The 21,499-nt window shown below is 54.0% G+C and overlaps 1 protein-coding gene across 4 annotated transcripts in view; it reads right to left on the bottom strand.

The window, feature by feature from the left end:
* KIF21B (kinesin family member 21B) overlaps nt 1-21,499 on the bottom strand; it is a 51,291-nt gene that overhangs the window by 27,406 nt on the left and 2,386 nt on the right. For all 4 annotated transcript variants that reach the window (XM_032136669.2, XM_032136671.2, XM_032136670.2 and 1 more), the window contains exons 2-12: nt 9,112-9,334; nt 8,611-8,793; nt 5,998-6,147; nt 5,761-5,895; nt 5,219-5,386; nt 4,793-4,908; nt 4,042-4,237; nt 2,618-2,807; nt 1,179-1,242; nt 852-1,070; nt 354-435 (exon numbers count right to left, since the gene is read on the bottom strand). In XM_032136669.2, the coding sequence (XP_031992560.1) occupies nt 354-435; nt 852-1,070; nt 1,179-1,242; nt 2,618-2,807; nt 4,042-4,237; nt 4,793-4,908; nt 5,219-5,386; nt 5,761-5,895; nt 5,998-6,147; nt 8,611-8,793; nt 9,112-9,334 (1,726 nt within the window). The remainder of the gene's footprint in view (nt 1-353; nt 436-851; nt 1,071-1,178; nt 1,243-2,617; nt 2,808-4,041; nt 4,238-4,792; nt 4,909-5,218; nt 5,387-5,760; nt 5,896-5,997; nt 6,148-8,610; nt 8,794-9,111; nt 9,335-21,499) is intronic.

Below are 21,499 nucleotides of genomic sequence, written 5' to 3'. Positions count from 1 at the left end.
GCATCCCGACACAATGCCTCAGGTGTGTCAGGAGGGTGGGGATTGGGGCAGGCCATAGCTGAGCCCCCCTGCCCACCCCCTACTCCTGGAAGAGTGCTGCCTCCCCCAACACCATCGCAGAACCCCTCTAGGAGGGCCTCCCCACCTGCATCATCCGTTTGGGATGAGGTGGGGGCCTAGGGGATGGAGATCACCATGGTAACCAGTCAGAGATATAAGGAAGTACAAGGATCAACTGGATGCAGACCCAACCGCCTCCTTCACTCCATACAAGGATGCGGATGGGGCCCCCCCAACCCCAGCAGGGACACAGGGCATGCACGTGGTGAGGTGGGGCGGGCCTTGCTCCTCACCTCCTCCGCCTCGTTCTCATCCGTCTCCTCGCTGTTCTCCTGTTGGAGTTTTGCCCTCTTTTTGAAGGCTTCCTTCTCGGGGCTGCTCAGGGAGGACAGGGAGGATGGATTAGGGAGGATGGATTAGGAAGGCTGCCCCTGCCTTGAGCACATGGGCAGGACGGCGGCAGCGGCAGAACAGGAAGCCTCTCACCAGAGGGAGGGGAGAGCGCTGGCTCCTACTCTGCAGACAACCCCACTGCTGACCTTGGCTCAGCTCAGTCCTTCCTCTCCTTGGGGGAAAGCATATGGCATGGGAGAACGTCGGGGAGGGAGGTTGCCCAAAAGGCTGAGCAAATCTGCGCCATGAATTCCCAAGCAATACTGAGGCATCCCCTGGGGCTGGGGGTGTGGAGGTTCCCTCCTAAACACTGGCGGGCAGCAGTCCTCCTGGGGGACGGGCAGGGTCCACTGGGGCGGTCTGAGGGCTCTCAGGGGCGGGGACGACACTCCACTCACCTCTTCCTCCGCTGCCTGACCTCCTTCTTCTTTAGCCGCTCCAGGTCCTGCTTGGCCCTGCGGATCACCTCCGAGGCATCCTCCATGGAGCTGGCCGGGCTGCCCCCGAAGGCCGGGGCGGCTGGAGAAGCACCCAGGGAGTAGGGGCTCCTAGCCGAGGCCCGGGAGAGGCTGCGGCGCAGGGACTCATTCATGGCTTCACTCTCCAGGAGCTTCGTCCTGCACAGGAAGAGCGAGTGGGCGGGGCCGAGTGAGCTGCCACCGCCCTTGGCGTCACCTGGCCGAGGCCCTCAACCCGCTCACACCTGCCGGGGCTCACTCACTCACCGTAGCTCCTCGATCTCCCGGATGTAGTTCTGGATCAGCGCACCAATGGCCTCATTGCCATCGCCTGGAGTGGGAAGGCGGGAAGAAGGGTGCGATAAAGAAGATAAATAGGCCAGCGCGGTGGCTCAGACCTATAATCCCAGCACTTTGGGAGGCCAAGGCGGGCGGATCACCTGAGGCCGGGAGTTCGAGACCAGCCTGACCAACATGGAGAAACCCCGTGTCTACTAAAAATACAAAATTAGCCGGGCGTGGTGGCGCATGCCTCTAATCCCAGCTACTCGGGACGCTGAGGCAGGAGAATCGCTTGAACCTGGGAGGTGGAGGTTGCGGTGAGCCAAGATCATACCATTGCACTCCAGCGTGGGCAATAAGAGCGAAACTCCGTCTCAGAAAAAAAAAAAAAAAGATAAATAGCAGCAAGGGTCTTCACCGCTGATACTACTGCTCTTATTATCTGTGCCTCTAATAGGGTAGCTCTTATGGGCCTTTTCCAAAAAGAAATCTATAGAAAAAAATACTTTGCACAGAGGTATACAAGCACTGTTGGCAATAGCAAGAAACTGGAAACAACCTAAATGCCCATCACTAGAAGGCTATTATAATAAATTTATTCATCATTGTTACATATGGGACACCATGGCAAAAGATTAAGAGAAGTAGGTTTTTAAAAATTTTTATTTTTTGGTTAGTGCCAAGGTCTTGCTCTGTTGCCCAGGCTAGAGTCACAGCTGACTGCAGCCTCAACCTCCCGGGCTCAGGCAATCCTTCCATCCCAGCCTCCCAAGTAACATGAACTACAGGCATGTGCCACCACATCTGGCTAATTTTTGTATTTTTTGTAGAGACTAGGTGTCCCTATGTTGCCTAGGCTGGTCTCAAACTCCTGGGTTCAAGTGATTCTCCTGCCATGGCCTCCCAAAGTGCTGGGATTACAGGCGTGAACCAGAAGTAGGTTTAATACGGAAAGATTTATAAAACATAATGCTAAATGAAAAAGGGAAGTCTTAGAGCAATATATATAATCTCATACATAGAAAAAGTAGTCTATATCATACACACATTTAAGAATGTATATGAATACATATTCATATGTGAAACAAATACTGAGAAAGGTATGGGAAAATACACACCAAGCTGCTCATAGAGGTTCCTTCTGAGAAGCAGAGAGGGCTTGGGGTGGAGGGTTCAGGGAGAGGCGATTTTAATCTTTCACTTCATATAGTGATGTATTGTTTGCATGTTGAACAAGAAGGATGTGTTCATGTATTACTTGTGCCATACAAAAATGTTTTAAAATCAAGTGAAAAAAATGCATAAATGAGTTGAACTGTGAATTAACTAGCTGGCTTAGTCCACCCGATACTCTGGGGTGGATGTGGGGGGAGGGGGTCCTAGCCCGTTGGTACTCTGACCTGGCCTGGCACAGCCCAACTCACCGGCCTTGGCTAGCAGCAGGTTCGCCTCCTGGCTCATGAGCTGGGTGACACGGTTGTTGATGGCGTCGATGGCCTCCTGCATGGCTTTCACCCGCAGCCGCAGGGCCCCATTCTCCTTCTGTAGCATGGCATTCTCCCGGAACAGATCACTATAGCCCTCGGCGCCATCCTCTCCTATCACTCGCTTGCCCTGGGAGCAGGGGCAAAGGGGAGCAGTCAGGCAGCAGAGTTCGCAGAGGGGGGAAGGGGCTGATGATGCCCCTCCCTCTGCCAGCGCCCTGGCCTTCCCCCGGATATGGCAGCATCACCAGTCTCCCCTGCCCCAGGTTTCCTAAAACACAGCTACTGGCCCCCAGTGATCAAAAACCTTACACAGTTCTCCTTGACAATAAAAAGTTCAAATTTTGTAAACAGCCACTCAAGGCCTCTCACAATCTTACTTGACCTAACTTTCCACAGTGTATTTTCATATCTCCATAAATTCTAGTCCAAGGGTCAAAACCCTCTCTGCCAGGCAGTTGGCATAAATGAGTCAGGCTGGTTGTAAGGCAATAGGGAGTGGTAGAGACTGGAACTAAGGGAGTCCCAGACTCAGTCTAAAAAGGGCAGCCCCTATGCCTCTCCAGCCAACTTGGTACCATGAGTTGTTAGATCTTTAAAATTTTCTAGCAAAACTGAAACTCCCTGACTTTCAGAAAGGTTGACAACTAAGTTGTATTCTTTTAAAACAAGTGCAAGCCAAACCTAAACTCATCTACGTGCCAGATTCGGGCAATGGGCTACCAATTGGTGACTTCTGTCTTAGTCACATAGAATTAGACATTTCCCCCAAAGGACCCATTTTATCCCACTCCGTTCCTTTGTGCATGGCTTGTTCTTTACCTAGAATGGCTGCCCCATCTCATTTTGCTGTTACCTCATTCATTCTTCAAAATCCATATAAAAGGCCCCTTTTTCCATGAGGCCCTCTCTGACCATCCATGCAAGTAAGGCCAACTCTCTCCTCTGCCCCTCTGCGGCACACTGGATACTCCTGTGGGCCCCTCTATCAACGATTCTGTGCCAGTCTAGCAGTCTTATCTGTTCCAACACAACACATTCAGCAGACATGAAAACACCCCGGAGAGTGTCTGCCCTGTGCATAAGATCTATGCAACAAAAGCCGGGGAGCCCTTCTTTCTTGGACTTAGTATTCTAAAATCTTGAGGGCTCCGACTATGCTTGATTCACGTGGGTGAGTCCCTAATAGTGAGCATCATGCCTGCCACACAACTGATGCTCAAGAGTCATGTCCAAAGTGGATGATGGGTAATAGGGAGGTGGGAGGGATGCTGAGGAAGTTAGGGTGAGGCTGCAGGGCAGAGGGTGCATATGGAGCACTAGCTCCAAGAGGAGTGCTGGGCAATGTCCAGGAGCATGCTCACCGCCTTATACTCCATCAGCTCCATCTGCAGCCGAGCAATCTCGGCCCGCAGTGCACTGATTTGCTGGCTGGTCTTGTCTTGGTTCACTACCACCTTGTTCTTGATGTTGCGGGCCCGATTGGCATATTTGAGTGTGTTGAGGGTCTCCATGAAATCCCGGTCTGAGGGGCTCACACAGGCGATCATGATGGTCTGGCTGGGGGTGCAGAAAGGCTGGTGTGAGGGTGAGGGACACAGCCAGCCCCCAGCATTGCCTCAGGGCAGGGGTCCTGCTCCCATCCCATTCCCCCATTACCTTAATGCCCAAACCACGTGGGCATTCAGGACAGAACCTGGGATGTGGGGAGCTAGACCATCTGGCCAGGAGTTTTCACTGCAACAGCAGGTAACCATAGTAAAGGCGGCTACCAAGGCTGGGGAGGTGGTGATGCATAATTGCCAGAGTCCTTTGCTTGGTGATGAGGATGAGTCACAGCCCTGCATTTTCTAGCATTTTCCATCTATCAACTCGTCTGGGTCATATGACTTCCCTTAGAATGTCTCTCCCTGTTTTACTGATAAGGAAACTGAGTCGGACCATAGCTGCCTAAAGGTCACAAAGCACCTCAAGCTTCCTACCTCCTAAACCTGCAGCCTAGGATGGGAAGGCCTCCTCCTCCTGGGGCAGGCTTGCGCCATACCCACACTGCACTATTTTCCAGGAACCTCCCTGCCTCCCCTGTCCCTTCCCTGGGTGTTGGTCACCAGATACCTGTTGCCCCCCAGCGAATCCTGGAGGAGCCGAGTGAGCTTGGAGTCCCTGTAGGGAACGTGCACCACCTTCTTGCTCTGGTCCCCTAAGGCGCTGATCACATTGCCCAAGGCCAGCTGTGGGAGACAGACCCTGGCACTCAAGAGTCACTCAGGGAGCGAAGGGTAGGGAGGGACAAGAAAATCCCCAACCCATCTGTACCTGCCTCTTTGGCCCCAGCAGCCCTCTTGCTCCCTGGGTGGGTTTATAGGCAGATGGATAAGTTGGTGAAATGGGGAAGTTGGGGACAGGGGTGAGGCCTAAGAGTGAAGCGCTAATTGGCAAGATGTCCAAGGAGGACTCAGCAGGTGTAGGACTGCAGGGTCTTGGAGAGGTCTGAGACTGAGCTGTGTGGGTGCTGGGGCTGATGACCCACCATGTGCCTACCAGGCCACAGTTGATGGAGATGCCCTCCTTGGCCCGCTCGCCAGTAGCCCCTGTCCGCTTCAGCCGCTCTGAGCCGGCCAGGTCCACAAAGTGAAACTTAGCGGTGAGTGTCTCATACTCACTCGAGGGAGGTGTACCATCAGGAAGCCCGGTCACCGCCTCATTCACCTGCAGCAGAAGTCAGCTCGGACTCACCCAGCCCTCGCGCACCTCACTGGCTCCCCTGATCACAGTACTGCCATCCGGGAGAGGCACGGCGGATGGCCAAGCGCCTTGCCCTTCGCACATGCAGAGCATCTGACAATGTGCACAGTACTTGCACAAGCCTGATTTCTATTTAATCCTCACAACACCACGACACAGAGATCATTAACCCATTTTACAAATTGCGCAAGAAGGCTCAAGAAAAATATAAAAATCAACAAATGGCAGAGGCCAGCCTCAATCTGGTTTGCTATCTCTGAATCTGTGGCTCCTCATTTTGCCCTTCCTGGGATATCCCTGTAGCAAGCTGGCTCCTGGGCCCCCTACAGGCTCCTCACCAGGTCGGGCTGGGTGCACATGCGCATCTGGCACAGGTGGATGGTGAAGATGGCGTGGGAGCGTGAGCTCTGCACATTCATCTGGGTGCTGGCTGTGGTGCGGGACAGGGCCCCCTGCTTCAGGCACTGGATCAGCTGGAAACAGAAGCAGAAGTGAGGGCTTGGGACTACCGTGGTGCCAGCCCCTGCCCTTTCAGGATGCCCTGGGCCTGCTCCAGACCTCCAGCAGATGCTCACCTCCTCCTGGGAGTGGATGAGGCGAGAAGTGACGCCAGTGGTGTATATACCACCGTTTGTGTCCTCGTGGATCTTGATGTTGGACCTGCGGTGGCGGGCGTCAGGGTCACGGGTGCTGTCAAACAGGTCAAGGATCTCCTCATTGTAGAGCTGTGCAGGAAGGAAACAGCTGAATTCATAGGGCATGCACCGGGGCCCCAGGTGGCTGCCACATGCCTATAAACCATATCTGTTTTACAGATGTGGAAACTGAGGCTGTGGGTCCCCTCTGGGTTCTGAATCCCATGACCTTTCTGTAGGACAGGGGCAGGAGGCAGCTGGGCCCTGGGCAGAACTAGCTGGAGGCTGCACACTGTTCACCATTCCCCAAGGAACCAGCAGCCAGCAGCTCGGTCCCAGCATGGGCTAAGGACCAAAAGAGGACAAAGGGACACGGGTCCCAGATGTAGGAGATGAGGAAGATGTGGCCACAATTTGAGCAGATCCTGTCGTATTCCTGGACTTGGAAAGAGTAGACGGGGACGTGATTCCAGATGAGGGAGGGCAGAGACAGAGCTCAGTGGAGACCAGGGGAGCCGTGCCCTGGCCCTGACTGTCTCTCAGGTGACGACAAGCTCTCCAAGGGGAGGAACACGCCTGTGTGCCTTGCCCTACGCTTGGCAGCGGGTGGGCATGGAGAGCACGCCACTGTGGCCTAGTGTCCTGGAGAGGGCCTGGTGAGACCATCGTGGGGAGGGGGCCCGGCCAGGAGCAGTCACCCCATTTCAGGTGGTCTCAGCCAAGGAGATTCCTGTGTTTGGAACTGCTGGCAGGGAAAGTGTCACCTGCTGAAGATCTGGGATGTTCAACAGGCAGGGAGCTAGGGCTGGGGAGTGGAATAAGGGATGGGGGCAGCTAGGGCAGCAGCCAAGAAAATGCTGTGGGACTAAGGGGGAGACTGCAGCCCTCTGACATCCGGGGCTTTGACAGCCCTAAAGGGACAGAAATACCCCACATGAAGTGGGAATGAAAATTCCCACATGAATGGGGAAGAGGAGATGGAAAGGATGGTGCAGATGGGGGCCTACAACATCTGTCTGTCTGTCTGTGTTAGGGTAGACACACACTATCATTTGACCTCTTGTGGTTCACCCTATGGAACTGATTTTCTAGGAACCTGCTCTTCCGGGCTTCTCCATGGCAACAGGATAGGGAAGGGACAAAAACAAAGAGATGTGAGAGAGAAGCTTACTGAGATACGCAAGCAGCAGGACACAGACACAGACACGAACACAGACACACACACACACAGACACCCACATACAGACACAGAGATACACAGACACAGAGACACACAGACACACACATGCAGACACCCACACACAGACACAGAGATACACAGACACGGACACAGAGACACACAGACACACACACACACACACAGACACAGAGACACATAGACACACACACAGAGACAGACACACACAGACACACACACAGATGAGCACACATCGAGACACATAGACACACACACAGACACAGATGCGCACACACAGAGACACATAGATACACATACACAAACACACACACACAGATGCACACACACAGACACACATAGACAAACACACACATACAAAGATGCGCAGACACATAGATACAGACACACACAAACAGAGACACACAAGACACAGAGACACACACAGACATACAGACAGATGACACACACACACAGATACAAACACACAGTCATACACACATAGGCAGTCCATTTATCAGAAGCAAAAGTCCAGAGGGGCAAAGAAAACATCCAAATTCTAAAATGCAGGATACCCTAGAGGGCAAGCCACCACCTGTGTGCCCAGGAGGGAGTAGCTGTGTTGTGGTAGGCCGGGGCTGGGGTTGGGGAAGGCCTGGAGAGGGCCAAGGCCACATGCTTCCCTCAGAAGGCAACCTGGACAAAATCACAGCAGCAGGGTCTATGGGATAAGCGCCCTTACTGAGTGGGGGCTCAGCATAGGCCCAATGGTCAAGAGCACAGAGACCCCCTGCTCCCCACTAAAAGCCCCTCCCTGGCTGCCACAGTCTGGGCCTGACATTCTCCCAGAGACAGGAAGGGCCAGGTGCACAGAAAGACCTTTCCTGGAGGACCTTTCTGCCCTGGGGTCAGAGAAGACCCAGGGGGCCAGGAAGCGTCTGAGCCAGAAAGGGGCAGGATAGGATGCCCTGAGGCTGAGGGGGAACCCAGAGAAGGCCAGAAGGAAGGGAGAGAGCCAGGGTTCTCACAAAACCCTAAGGAAACAGGTACCACCCTATTTCGCAGATGAGGCTCAGTGTGGTAAATGACTAGCGCAAGGTCACAAGGCTAATCAGTGTCAGATATAGAACCCGTCAGGGTGTGAAGGGATCATACAGGTCATCAACTCAAGCTCCATCTGATGCAGGAACCCCTTTTGAGTGTCCCACCAAGTAGTCCTCCAGCCCTTGCTTGGATTCTTTCAATAGCAGGGAACTCATCACCCGGAGATGCCCCCATGGTTCCCTGGGCTCATTCCACTGCACTGGAGGAAGGCCCGGCTTCCATGGTCCTGTTGTCTACCAAGCCTCCCACCAGCCCACCCTATGGGGCTACGGTACCTCCAGAAACTGGGCGCTGACTTTGAACTCAGGTCCAGCCACGCCCTGCTCCTGTGCCCGACGCTTGCGCTCGGCAATGCCCCCAAAGAGGTGTGCGATGGCCCTCGGGATGATGCCCTGCTCCTCCTCCGACGTTGCCATGTCAAAGCCAGTGCCCATGGTGTACGTCTTGCCGGCCCCCGTCTGCATTGGCAAAGATAGGAGGGTGTAACCCTGCACCCTTTGGGGGCAGCAGCAAGCCCTGTACCTGGGCCAAATCCCCTTAGCTCATCTACCTCCCAGCCCGGTTCCCCTGCTGCTTTCTTGGTCCTGAAGCCACACTCTGGGGAAATCACTGACTGACAGCCCTCCCTCTGCTAACCAGCGGTGCAGTGGCCTCCTTAGACAACAGACAAAACCCTGAGGCTGTGTCTCAACTGCTCTGAAGGTGGAGCTTTCTCTCCATTGGATGCGGGGAGACCAAGGCTGGAGCGGCCATAGGTGGGCGTGAAGATGGCTTACCTGCCCATAAGCCAGCACCGTGGCATTATAGCCCTCGAAGCAGCCCTCGATGAGCTTGCTCACACAGGTGGAATAGATCTGTTCTTGCCAGGTGTCCAGGTCGAAGACAAAGTCATAGGTGAAGGCCTTGTCCTTCCCCAGCAGGACCTGGGGCTCTCCCGGGGTAACAGAGGTACAGATGTGACAGCCCTCAATCTTCTCCTTCGACAGCTGGGGCCGGATCCTGCTCATGATGGAGAGAGCCCCGGGTCAGGCCCAGCTGGAAGGGGGCTGCCACAGGCCCCTCCCTCACACTGCCTGCCAGGCTGCCACTTCCCCCATGAGCCAGAGGAAAAGGAAGGAAGCTTAGGTGCCCCCAGAGGACATGGGCAACTTTTGTAATACAATAGTAATAACAATATCAACATCATCAAAACAGCAGTTGTTAACATTTATTGAGCATTCAGTATATATCAGGTCTGTGTTCAGAGTACTTTCCATAAATTAATTCATGCATTCTTCACTATAAACTTGTGAGGTACCTATTATTTGCCTAATTTTACAGATGAGAAAACTGAAGCTGAGAGAGTTTAAATGACCCTGCCCAAGGGTGTATAATGGAAAGTGATGGCGCCATGTCCAGGTCTGTCTGACATAAAAGCACATACTCCTGATTGGACCAGAAGCCCTAGAAATCAGCATCTCGTCAGGCGAGAGAAGGCGGCTTGTCCACTGCTGGGGAGGCAAAGCACAGGGCCAGGGTGGGGAAGAGAAGGAACTGGATGCTCCCACAGCTCTGGGCCACATTCCCAGAGCCAGGACTAAGTTCTAGAGGAGGCCAGAGCCTCTGCCAATGCCCATGGGGGCTGCAAGCAGGAGGCCGGGAGCTCCCCTCCCTGACGCCAGACCAGGAGCCCCCTTCCCAGATGCCAGAGCCTGGTAGACATTCTCAGGCCCGAGCTCTGCTTCCTTTCCAGGAGTGGGGGGGTGGGGGGGCAGACCTGCATAGCTGGGGCTGACCAGGTCAAGTCCCAAGTTCCCTTGTGAAGGGCAGGGACCTCTAGAAAGGACACCAGGCCAGCCTGGGGTGCGCTCCCAACCCAGATTCTGGCAGGCTTCCCTGTAAAGAGGAAGAAAAGCGGCATCAGGACTGAGTGAGGAGCCAGCCATGGACACAACTATCTCCATCCAGCCACCCCTTCCTCTCTCTCCCAAGCAGCCATCACCGCGACAAGGTTCCCATGGCAACCAAGCAGGAGTCAGCAAGCATGCGTGTACAGGGATTGGCAGAAAGCACCACCCCCACCCCAACTCCCTAAAGTAAAAGGGGCTGGGGGTTAGGCTCTCATGCCCATGGGCTCACACAAGCCAGCCCATCAGTAGGCGCTCACAATGAGCTGCTTGTCAGGCCTCCTCTCCCTAACCCAACACTCACCAAGAGAAGAAACAATGCCAGGGGCCAGGCCAGCACCCATCCTGGGCCCAGAGACGCCTAGTCACAGAGTCTAGGGCCTCCAAGTCGCCATCCTGTCTCTGCCCCCAGCTGCCCCAGTCCCCAAGGCCCACTCAGAGCTGTAGCCTGGGAAAGGTGCTCACCCGAGCCTGTTGCCTGCACTTCCATGGCAAGGGAGTTAAAGGGGAGTTAAAGGGGACTGGGGAGGTGGGGAAAGCCCAGCGGGGAGGGATTGGGGGTGAGCGACACCAGGCCCAGTTCCTACCCACAGATGGGAGTCTGGGCCTTCTTCAGAAGTGTTTCCGAAGTATGAACAGGTCCTTATAGGTCAGTGGCTCTCCCCTAAAAGGGATGGAAGCCCAAAGGAGGTCACCACATTCATCCAGCTGTCTCGCCCAAATTGGAATGGGAGCCCAGCTTCTTCGTCTCCCAACTGAATTGGCTTCTGCTTGGGAAGAGAATGGCTGATTCTTGCTCATCCTTCTGGACCTCCAGACCAGAAACTTGAGTCTCCAGTAAGAGCTCAGGGTCAGCAAGGCTCCTACCTCTACTTCTACCTCTACTGCTAATAATGGCAACAGACGTGCACTGAGCACTCACTCTATGCCAGGCAGCATCCAAACACTGCTGTGGATTAACTCTTGGTCCTCACAACACTGGGAGGTGACGATTATGACCCTCATGTATGGATGAAGAAGCTGAGATGGCACACAGCCAGAGTTACAGGTCACAGACAATCAGGAGCAGAGCCAGGGCTTGAACCTATGCAGTCTGCATGCACTGCCCTTTCAATGGTCTTATGCTACACCTTCTCTAAGGACCAGGGTTCAGAGTGCCAGGGGGAAAGAACATCTCATATATGCAGGGAGAGAGAGCAGGAGCAACCTTAGAAGGAGGAGCGTGGCATTGCACACAGGTACTAAACAGGAATCTGGCTCTTAGACCTGGCTCTGCCCCTGGGCTCGTGGGACCCAAGACTAAGCACTTCCTCTCAGAGCATCCAGGTATTCCTAGGTAAACCAAGTGCCTGGCCTGGGCAGCCTCTGAGGACCCTCCAGCTCTGCTGGCTAGCACCAGTTCCTGAAGACGGCTTCCCTACCACGTGGCTGCCTGAAGTGGGATTTCTGGATTCAGTTCAAATACCATTTAATTACTGTAGGCAGATGGCAATGCTGGCGATTGGAGAAAATCGAATCATCATCCCTGGAGACAGTGGAGCAGGGGAGGGGGAGCAACAGCCCTGCTTGTCAGAGCCCTTCAATGAGAGGGGCAGCTTCTGCTTCAGCAATCAGCCCCCGGACCACCTGGGGAGGCTGCCTTCCAGGATCAAGATAGTGGGCAGAACATTCTGGGGGAGAGGATATAGAGGAGGAGACCCCAGGGTTTTGGGGTCCAGGAGTTGCGGGGTCAGTTGGGCATTCATCCTGGGGCCCTTTTTTGGCTCAACACATCCTGAGATGAGGGTCTTTGTGGTCAGAAAGAGACATCCAGCCCAGTGCTGGTCCACTCTTAGCACCAGACTGCTTTGCCAGGGTGCAGGTGAGCAAGCCTGAGCAGTGTCACCCAGAGAAACTGACACTGGCTGGGAGACAGGGGGGCATGGATCCTGGCTGAGTCACCAATTCCCAAAGCAACTTACCTGGAAGAGGGAGAGAGTATCGGACTGACTGAATGAACAAATGGAAATGGAAGCAAAGGAAAGCTAAGATGTCAGGGATGCTCTCCATGTGCTAGCGCTGGGTCAGGCACCTCCACAGGTTACCTTGTTTAAGTGATGCTATGACCTAGGGATTTAAATCCCCGTTCTTCAGCAAGAAAGGTTGAGGCTTGAAGTGGTTAAGCCACACACACAGTAAATACAGTGAAGTTGGGCATCAACTCCTGATCTGGCTGACTGAATGCCCTTCCATTCCTCAAGCTGCTTTCTGTCAGAAAACTCTATGCATGTATGTATGTATGTATGTTTTTGAGACAAGGTCTCACCTTGTTGCCCCAGGGTGGAATCCAGTGGCGCAGTCATGGCTCAATGCAGCCTCAGCCTCCTGGATTCAGGTGATCCTCCCACCTCAGCCTCCCAAGTAGCTGGGACAACAGGCACGCGCCACCATGCCCATCTAATTTCTGTATTTTTTTTGTAGAGACAACGTTTTGCCATGTTGCCCAGGCCTGTCTCGAACTCCTGAGCTCAAGCGATTCTCCCAACTCAGCCTCCCGAAGTGGGATTATAGGTGTGAGCTACCATGCCCAGCTGAAAACTCTTAATCCTAAAATCGCTAAATAAACTTTATCCCACACCACGTCCATCAGAGCCACTCTCTAGAAGGAGTCCCGCATGTCTGTTCACATATGCTCAGGGATGGGCATCAGGCTTGCCCTGCCTTTGAGGGCTCACAGTTTGGCGGTGGCAGACACTGTCTCAGTCATCCTGGGCTCACTCTTTACCACACCCTGCCTAGTGGCAAATTCAAACCGACGCCCCATAGGTAGGAGACAAGAGGGCTGGGAGACAAGAGACCAGGGTCCTTGCCAAGCCTCTGCCCTGGCTCTCTTGGGTTTATGAGCCACTGCTTCCTTCTAGGTTATCTAGAAGGTCTGTTCCTGCTTTCAACTTTCTAAGAACTCCATCGCCCATCCCTCCAGCAGCCTCTTCTCCCGGCCCCACCCTTGGTGAGGTCACTTCTGTGGGCTGCCCTCAAAGTGACAGTGGCCTACTTGGCCCCAGATAAGCAGAAGGAAGAAGCAGTGTGGCAAGGATGGGCACCATCTAACAGTCCTTTTCCTCCCTGGGGGCATGGGACGGGGGTCAAGGATCTCTAAGGTCTTCCTTTTTAAAACGTTTTTGCAGAGACAGGGTCTCACTATGTTGCCCAGGTTTGTCTCAAACTCCTGGGCTTAAGTGATCCTCCTGCCTTGGCCTCACAAAGTGCTGGGATTACAGGCATGAGCCATTGCATGTGGCCTCTAGGGTCTTCCAACTAAAATACAGGCCCTAGAGGCTGTGGACCAGAGCCAGGACTAGGGTGAGGCATTCACCCTCAGTACAGAATTTAAGGAGGCAAGGAAAAACCTCAGTAATCAAGATAAATTACAACTTAGTGCAATATTTTCAGAATCAAATGAGCAAATTGTGGCCCACGGGCCAGCTGCCTGTTTCTGTGAGTCAAGTTTTGTGGTCCAAACATCTAGCGTCATTTCTGCCCAGGGTACCTGGAGGGCATCTCACTCCAGGCCCCACCCTTCCAATCTTCCTTCCATCCCTTCTCAAGGTTCTGCCAGGAGGGAGGGCCGGTTGGACAGCCCCTCAGAAAGGCCCCCGGAATCTCCCAGAACAGAGCCGGGCCTATTTGCCACTTGGCAACCCGGAGGCTGAGCGGCGGGTAGAGCGGGCGCGAGAGTGAGGAGAAAGGGCCCCGAGCTTTTCAGAGTCAGGATCTGGCACAGGCAGCGAAGTTGCTGAGCTTCCTCTGCTCACAATTGAGCAGGAGCGGGTGTGATGTGGGAAGCCGTCCTCCAGCCCCGGAGAAATGCGCACGCAGAGGCCAGGGACAGGCGGGCAGCTGGGGAGCCCCCATCCTCCCAGGCTGACCCCCACCCCCTGCCCCTGACCCGCTGGGTGCCTGCGGTGGCAGCGGGACAAAGGCTGCGAGCCTGGAGCACAGAGCTGCAGGAAGAGCTGAGCTCAGCGGATCCTCGGCTCTTAGGGGAGCCAGGAGGACGAGGCGGAAGGGGAGGACAGAGGAGACAGGGAGGAGGCAGCCCAGGGGTATGCTGAGAGACTGCCAAGGAGAGAAAACTGCAAAGGGTACCGACTGGGCACATCCAGGCACGTGCCGGGAGCCCCGCACCCTATCCCGCGGCTTAGGAGGGGGAGGATGGCCCTAGCCGGGCCTCATCCCCAACCTTGTCCTTAATGACATCACACAAAGCCCACCAGTCAGCCCTCCCGGGAGCTCTGCCCAGTGACCTTGGACTCCTAGGGGTTGGCTCAGCTTCTTAGGTGAAGTCAGTCCCACCCCATCAGCTGGCTAGGGTCCCTCCCTTGGTTCCTAACTAAGCTGCCTCCAAATCTTTACACTGAGGTCCCCATTGGTGCAGTCCCAGGCTCTTTCCACTTGAAGGGTCTGGTCTGTCTTCTCACTGATGAGAGGTCACAGGCTATGGTATTAAAACAGCTAACCAGAATCCAAGAATTTCTTACAACTATGGTGCATGATCTGTGATTCCTGATGCCTTTTCCTTGCTAGTAATGGTAACACCATCACACTTGGCTTACTAAACTTCCTTAATTAGTCACCACCAACACATTTATAGAGCCAAGACTGCCTCTCATAGACACTACCTAGGGTGATTTGCACATGTTAGGTCATTACATCATATCATTTAGTTCTTTTTTTTTTTTTTTTTGAGACGGAGTCTCACTCTGTCGCCCAGGCTGGAGTGCAGTGGCGCAATCTCGGTTCACTGCAAGCTCCGCCTCCTGGGTTCACGCCATTCTCCTGCCTCAGCCTCTCCGAGCTGGGACTACAGTCGCCCACCACCACGCCCGGCTAATTTTTTTTTGTATTTTTAGTAGAGACGGGGTTTCACTGTGGTCTCGATCTCCTGACCTCATGATCCGCCCGCCTCGGCCTCCCAAAGTGCTGGGATTACAAGCGTGAGCCACCGCGCCCGGCCTATATCATTTAGTTCTAAGGTGGGTGTTTTTGCCCTTAATTTACAAATGAAAGCTCAGAGAGAAACTGATAACTCGGCTCAAGGTCACATAGCTAATGTGCAAAAAGGTTTTCACCTTTATTAGCCATCAGCCCTGAAGATTCAATCCAGGGGAAATCTGGGGAGAACTGGCATGCTCGCAGCTGCCCACTTGTGTGTAATTTGCACTTCAGGGACTTTTAGGCTGGCAGACACCCTCTTCCCTACCTCAAAGGCTTTGAGAAGAACCAGAGAGCTGGACTAGAATCACCTTTCAGATGGCCAAAATGTTAGTCCCTTCAGAAAAAGCCCCAGGGGGGCTAAAAGCATATCTGCTCTTTTCTCCTATAAGACCCCTGATGCCTTTCTGGAATCTTGAAAAGGAGCTCCTAGAAGCTGGTGAGACAGCCTGGGGAGGGACTGCAAAGTCAGCAAGCCTAAGGGGAAAAGCAATGTCTGCCCTGATTCCATGATCTCTGCTTGTGCCCAGCCTCCAGTTGGCACGCCTGGCTCAGCCTGGGCAGCGGGGCAGAGCAGAGCCAAGCTGCTGTGTCCTCTGTGGCGGATGAGTGAGTGTACGGAGGGGGCACAGAGAGAAGCCCAGTGATGGCTAGTCTGCTTGGCACACGGGTCACTTAGCCATGTGGTGACTTACCAGGCACCAGCTCTTCCTCATCAGTGAGAGGGCAAGATCAAAAGGGAACTCAGCTGTAGCAGGAGGGATTTAGATAAGCTAGCAAAAAGAACTTCCTGCCTGCAAAGATGATTAAGCCTGGGAGACGAGAGGCTGGAGGGGTCTGTGGAGTCTTCTTCCTCAGAAATCATTCGTCATTGATATCCCTCTTGCCTTGTTCTACGTGTTCTTCACCACCTAGGCCTTGTCTGATGAGGACACATACCTAGTACTTTTTGAGAGCCTATGTGCCAAGCTCCTTTATGTACACGAACACATGTAATGTGTTAAGACAACCCGGTGAAGCCGGGGATATGTGCCCCATGTTACTAAGGCTCAGCAGGTGAAATTTAACAAGCTCAAAGTCATGCAATTTGTAATGGTGGAGATGAAATTCAAACCAAACCTGCCTGTGCCCAATCCTGAAGCATTCACCAAGCAGCTCTGCACCAGGGCGGGAAAGAGGTTGGCTTAGAGAAAAACAATCCCTTCAGAGAATCTTCTGGACTGATCCTACCGACAGCTGCCAGCAGTGCCACAAGCTGTCTGCTGGGAAAGCATTTTCCCTGTTTCATGCTTAAGAAAGCTGAAGCCTGGAGCAGGGAGAAGTACGGAGTCGGGAACCCAGGAGGCTGCTTCCCTGTCAGAGGAAGGTGGCTTTCCTCTGTGGCAGAAAGAGGACGTCTACACCCCCACTTTAATGAGCCTCCTCTCCTCCTCCCCATGGCAGCCTGCCAGCTCTGGGGAAGGCGGCTGGAAGCAAAATCCCTGCTCTCAGGGGAGTCTGGCTCCCAGACACCCGGGGGCTTTTAGCTGACTTAGCCCAGACAAAGCATCTTCCCATAGAGGCCAGTTTCTATAAAACAGGGTGGCAAGATCCAATTTGGGGTGCATGCCCTTTTAGTTGCAGGGGTAAGGTGTGGAGAGAGCCCAGTACTATTGGGGGCAGTGCCATCAGAGCTCTGCGACAGCCGGAGGGTCTTGTTGCCCTTCCGTTTGTCCCTCTCCTGGCCTCTCAGACCTTTCCCCAGGCCAGCCCTCCTGAGACTGCCCTCAGGACTCTGAACCCCTAAACAAGAAGGCTTTGTATTGTGGGGCCAAAGGGCATGGGTTTAGGAGGCCTTGGCTGGCATGGTGCAAGCAGTCTGTCAACCCTCTTTGCCTGATTTCTGCCCCCAATCACGTTCCTGTTCTGGGTGTGATACTCCAGGAAAACCTACAGGAGGCCTTGGGGTGTCAGCTTGGGATGCTTGGGGTTCAGGACTCTGACCCCACCCTCTCCTCTTGAGTGTCCTTGACCTTACTCTTTCAGTTCTTCCTAGGGTCTTGGCCACTGGCTTCTGAGTAATGCCAAGGGTCAGGCAGGCTAACAGGGCAGGGGGTGCCTATCATGAAGCACCTTAAGAGTCCTGTTGTCTATGGCCCTCCAGGGTATCAGGATCTCAGCCGTGCGGAGGAATCGGGCCAGCAAAGAGACTGGGGTGAAATGTCAGGGAGCAGGGATGTGCAGGAGGAGCTGAGAGAAGGGGCCAGTCCCTGTCCTGAGTTGGCTATATCCCCAGCCTGCCACTGGCCCCACAAGCCTGGCTGTGAGCAGGAGCCAGGAACTTCCTGGGCCAGGGTCGGACTCCTCCATCTCTGGGGCCTGGGAAGAGGGTAAACCCAGCCCAGGGAAGCACTGCTCAGCTGTGCTGCAGCGCCACTCTCCCTGTCCCACCCCCATCTCGGGGCATCTGGCAGGAGTTTCCCATGACCTCCCCAGAGACAGGAGACGCTGCAGAGTCAGGCTTCGCCCAGAGCCCAGAGCTGTGACGGCATCGGCATCTGCATCTGGTGGGGAACAGCCAGTGGGGATTGGGCCCTAGGGATGCTCCCCTGCTGAGGAATGCAGAGCAACAGAAGGCTGGCTGTGGAGGGCAGCGAGCCTCTCCCCACCACACCGACCCAGGCCCCCTGCCCACACTGCATGCAGGACAGCTCTCCTGGGTGCACCTTAAGTCAGCCTCAGGTGGGACCAGCCCAGCCTTCATAAAGGACAGGGGGCTTCACCTCAGAAAGGCAGAGCGATAGACACTTGGGCATTTGGGGATGGGATGGCAGCATGACCTCCTTTCCACACCCCAGAGCAGCTGGAGGTAAAAGAAAAAGTCCTCCAGAAACAGGGAACTGCAGCCAACACTGCTGCCGCCTGCCCTGTAGCTTCACATAGGGATCAAGGGGTGGATCTCTGGGGCCAAGGAAGAGCCATTCCAGTCCAGCTTCCCTCATGGCAGGGGAGCAACCTCTGACCCCCACCCAGCCCAGGGCCCTCTCAGTGCCCCTCCGGCTGTTCTAAGAGGGAGGGGCACAGAAGACATTGCTTTCCTACTCAATGTTCTTGATACTTTCTAGAGGGTAAAATGAAAGGCTACGAGACCCAGCACACATGGGGTTCCGCCCTTTGGTGTGTGTGAGGTGGGGTCCAGCAAAAGACTTGGCTGCCCCCAGAATATCTTTCCTGAGAGAGTGCCAAGGTGGAATTCAGGCAGGAAGACACATGCCGGGGATGGCTGCAGTGATCTAAGAAAGGGAGAATGTGGTGCGAGAAGCTCCCCAAACACAAACGATGACAGCACGGATTTAGGAGCTAGGACCATGGTAGTGCCAGGCAGCCCCAAGCTGCTAAGCAATCCCATACAGGAGAATCTGGACAGCCTCAGCCCTGCCACACGTCTGCACAGCACCACGTGCCTTCCCATTTTCACTTTCCCACATTCATGTTCACGGCCACTGTGTGTAGTAAAGCATTTGAAGAAACTGAGGCATAGAGACTTCAAGAACACAGCTAATTAGCACCTCAATTAGGAGGCAGCTTAGAGTTGCATGAAGAGCATGTGTTCACAACTGAGAATACCCTGGGTTCAAATCCAGCCTCCTCCATTTACCACCTGTGTTTGCGCATCTATACGAAGGGACTAACGTCAGTCACCTAGCCAGTTGAATGGGATGCTGTAGGCACAGAGTAAGTGTTCAATACATTATAGTGCTTAGCCGCCTCCTGGTTCATACTCCTCTCCATCACACTGTGCATTCTGCTCTAAATTAATGTATTAATCAAAGGATTGGAGGTGAATTCAATTTACTAAATAGTTCACTAAAGCTTAAACTACAGAGACATCTCTTAGATACACTTACATTAGGGCCTATTTTATTTTATTTTATTTTTGAGAAGGAGTCTTGCTTAGTCACCCAGGCTGGAGTGCAGTGGCGCGATCTCGGCTCACTGCAACCTCCGCCTCCCAGGTTCAAGTGATTCTCCTGTCTCAGCCTCCTGAGTAGCTGGGACTACAGGCGTGCGCCATGTCCGTTTAATTTTTGTATTTTTAGTAGAGACGGGGTTTCACCATATTGGTCAGGCTGGTCTTGAACTCCTGACCTTGTGATCCACCTGCCTCGGCCTCCCAAAGTGCTGGGATTACAGTCATGAGCCACTGCGCCTGGCCTAGGGCCTATTTTTAAAAAAAAAAACATTTTATTTATATTCAATTCCTCAGGAATCTACTCTGCATTTTGTTCCCTCCAAAGATTTTATGCCTGTCTTCCTCCAAGCCACTGCTCTTCACAAATGAACAAACCAGAACACAGCAGCTGTTCCCATTTTCCAGTGGGTAAAACTGAGGCCCACAAAGACAAACAGGGAAGGTGCCCCACGACGCAGCCAGTGGATGAACTGCATCAGCTCCTGCCCTGCCCTTTGCCTCCAGGGTTGCAAAAATAAGCATGCCAGGCACATATCACCTCTGCCACCTCCCTGGCCCGGGCCTGGGCCCCGCCCCACCTCCACTTGGAGGTTTTCAAAAGCTGAGATCCAATCAGGCAGGCAGGCTGGGTGGTGGAGGGGGAGGTTTCCGGGGCCTGTGGTTACTACACCCCACTTCCTTATGATGACATAAACCCTATTTCTGCAGCAAGAGGCCAACACCAAGATTCTCAGGTCTCCACACAGCCCACATGAGGCCCTGTATGGGCCTCAGTTTCCGAGAGCTGTAAACTGGACACAGGTGGCATTGACTGGCACTGACTGGCTTTGGGACTCGGAAGGCACCCCAAATACCCATTCCCCCACAGTTTCTTCTGTCTTCTTCAGTCTTTCTCTCCCAAGCCACCACTGCTCTTGGTTCAAAATTCAGATAGTCATTGACCAAGATTTCAGAGTAGCCTAGAACTAGGGAAATAACTGCAGCTAGAGAACCCGAATGGGAGAGGGCTGCGGTGCAATCTAACATTGTCCCTTGGGTCCCTTGGGTCCCCCCCAAACCCCTACCTATCCCCTACTTAACCCTGTAGTCTCAACAGATGGATGCTGGGCCGGCCAAGCACGGCCAAGCAGACTAAAGGAAGGAAGCTTAGGGAAGCCAGGCAGAGATAAGAGGGGAGGGGGCTAGGCAACACTGAGGTCTCCCCTCATGGTGGGGGCTCAGAGCTGGGGACTTGAAAGGGTCTTAAACAAACTTGCCATGTGACTTAGCTTCCTTCCCCAATTTCAACTTTGCCAACTTGCATTTCTTAACAGCTACCCCTTTCTCCCCCCATTTGTCAGGCCTATATCTCTGCAGCCTGGGGCAGGTCACAGCTCTGCCCCACCTCTCTCCAGCCTTGCTACACACCTCCTCTCCCAGGTAACGGCCAGTTCTAGTCCAGCCCAGGAAGCTGAGAATCTTTACAGCACAAGGGGATTAATGGATAAAGGGATCACAGGGCAGGCTGGAGAGGCCGGCCTGGGAATCCCTTGGTGCAAAGCCGACTAGCCTGGGTTCAGGGACAGATGGGCCAGATTCCATCTAGCTGGGGAGGCCACAAGGTGGGGCTTTTGGGGTCTGCTCACCCCTGGACCTTCTTCCCTTACCCTGAGCCCCAGGTCCTGAAAGTTTCCTCCTCCGGCTCTCTAGGAGCCCAGGCCTTCACTGAAGCATTTCATAGCCAGCCAGCTTCTATCTCTTCATCCCAAACAGATTGCAGGGCCAAGAGCCTTGGGCCTGGCACTTCTCACCTAGTCTAACAGCCCTGGGGCCTCTCTCCTCTACACACACACACACACACACACACACACACACACACACACACCAGACCACACCTGTCTCATTCCTGGCCTTCCTTGTCTGAAGAGCTGGACTCCAGGCTCACTACAAGTTATTCTCATGGAAATTTAGAAAGCACTTCAGTTGGATACAAGAAAGGACTTCCAGAAAGTCAGAAAGACAGCTGAACCTGGCAGGAGGTAGTGAGCCCTGGGGCTGGACTAGGCCCTGGACAAGCTTTGCCCTTCCCATAAATGGTCTACTGTAGTGCAGCCCACCACCCAGTCTTTCAGGTGAGAGAAGTGATTTCTGGGGGTGCTGCGGGGGAGGACAGGTAGAAGAGGATCTAAAAACAAGGAAAACTCCTCCTACAGCCCATCACTGGCACCATCTGCTCTCCCTCCCAGCCCAGCCCAGCCCCAGCTCAGTCCTAAGCTCTCTGATTAGAAACTGGGTTCTATCCAGGCATTGTCTGCCTTCCACAGCCGGCTGCCCATTGAGGTCTGGCGTGTGCCGGGGCTGGGTGCTCATGCT

This window comes from Hylobates moloch, unplaced genomic scaffold (genome assembly GCF_009828535.3).
Source record: "Hylobates moloch isolate HMO894 unplaced genomic scaffold, HMol_V3 SCAFFOLD_18, whole genome shotgun sequence".
In the NCBI taxonomy this organism is placed as follows: domain Eukaryota; kingdom Metazoa; phylum Chordata; class Mammalia; order Primates; family Hylobatidae; genus Hylobates; species Hylobates moloch.
Note: the sequence above shows the minus strand (reverse complement) of the source record. Positions and strands in the feature narration are given on the sequence as shown.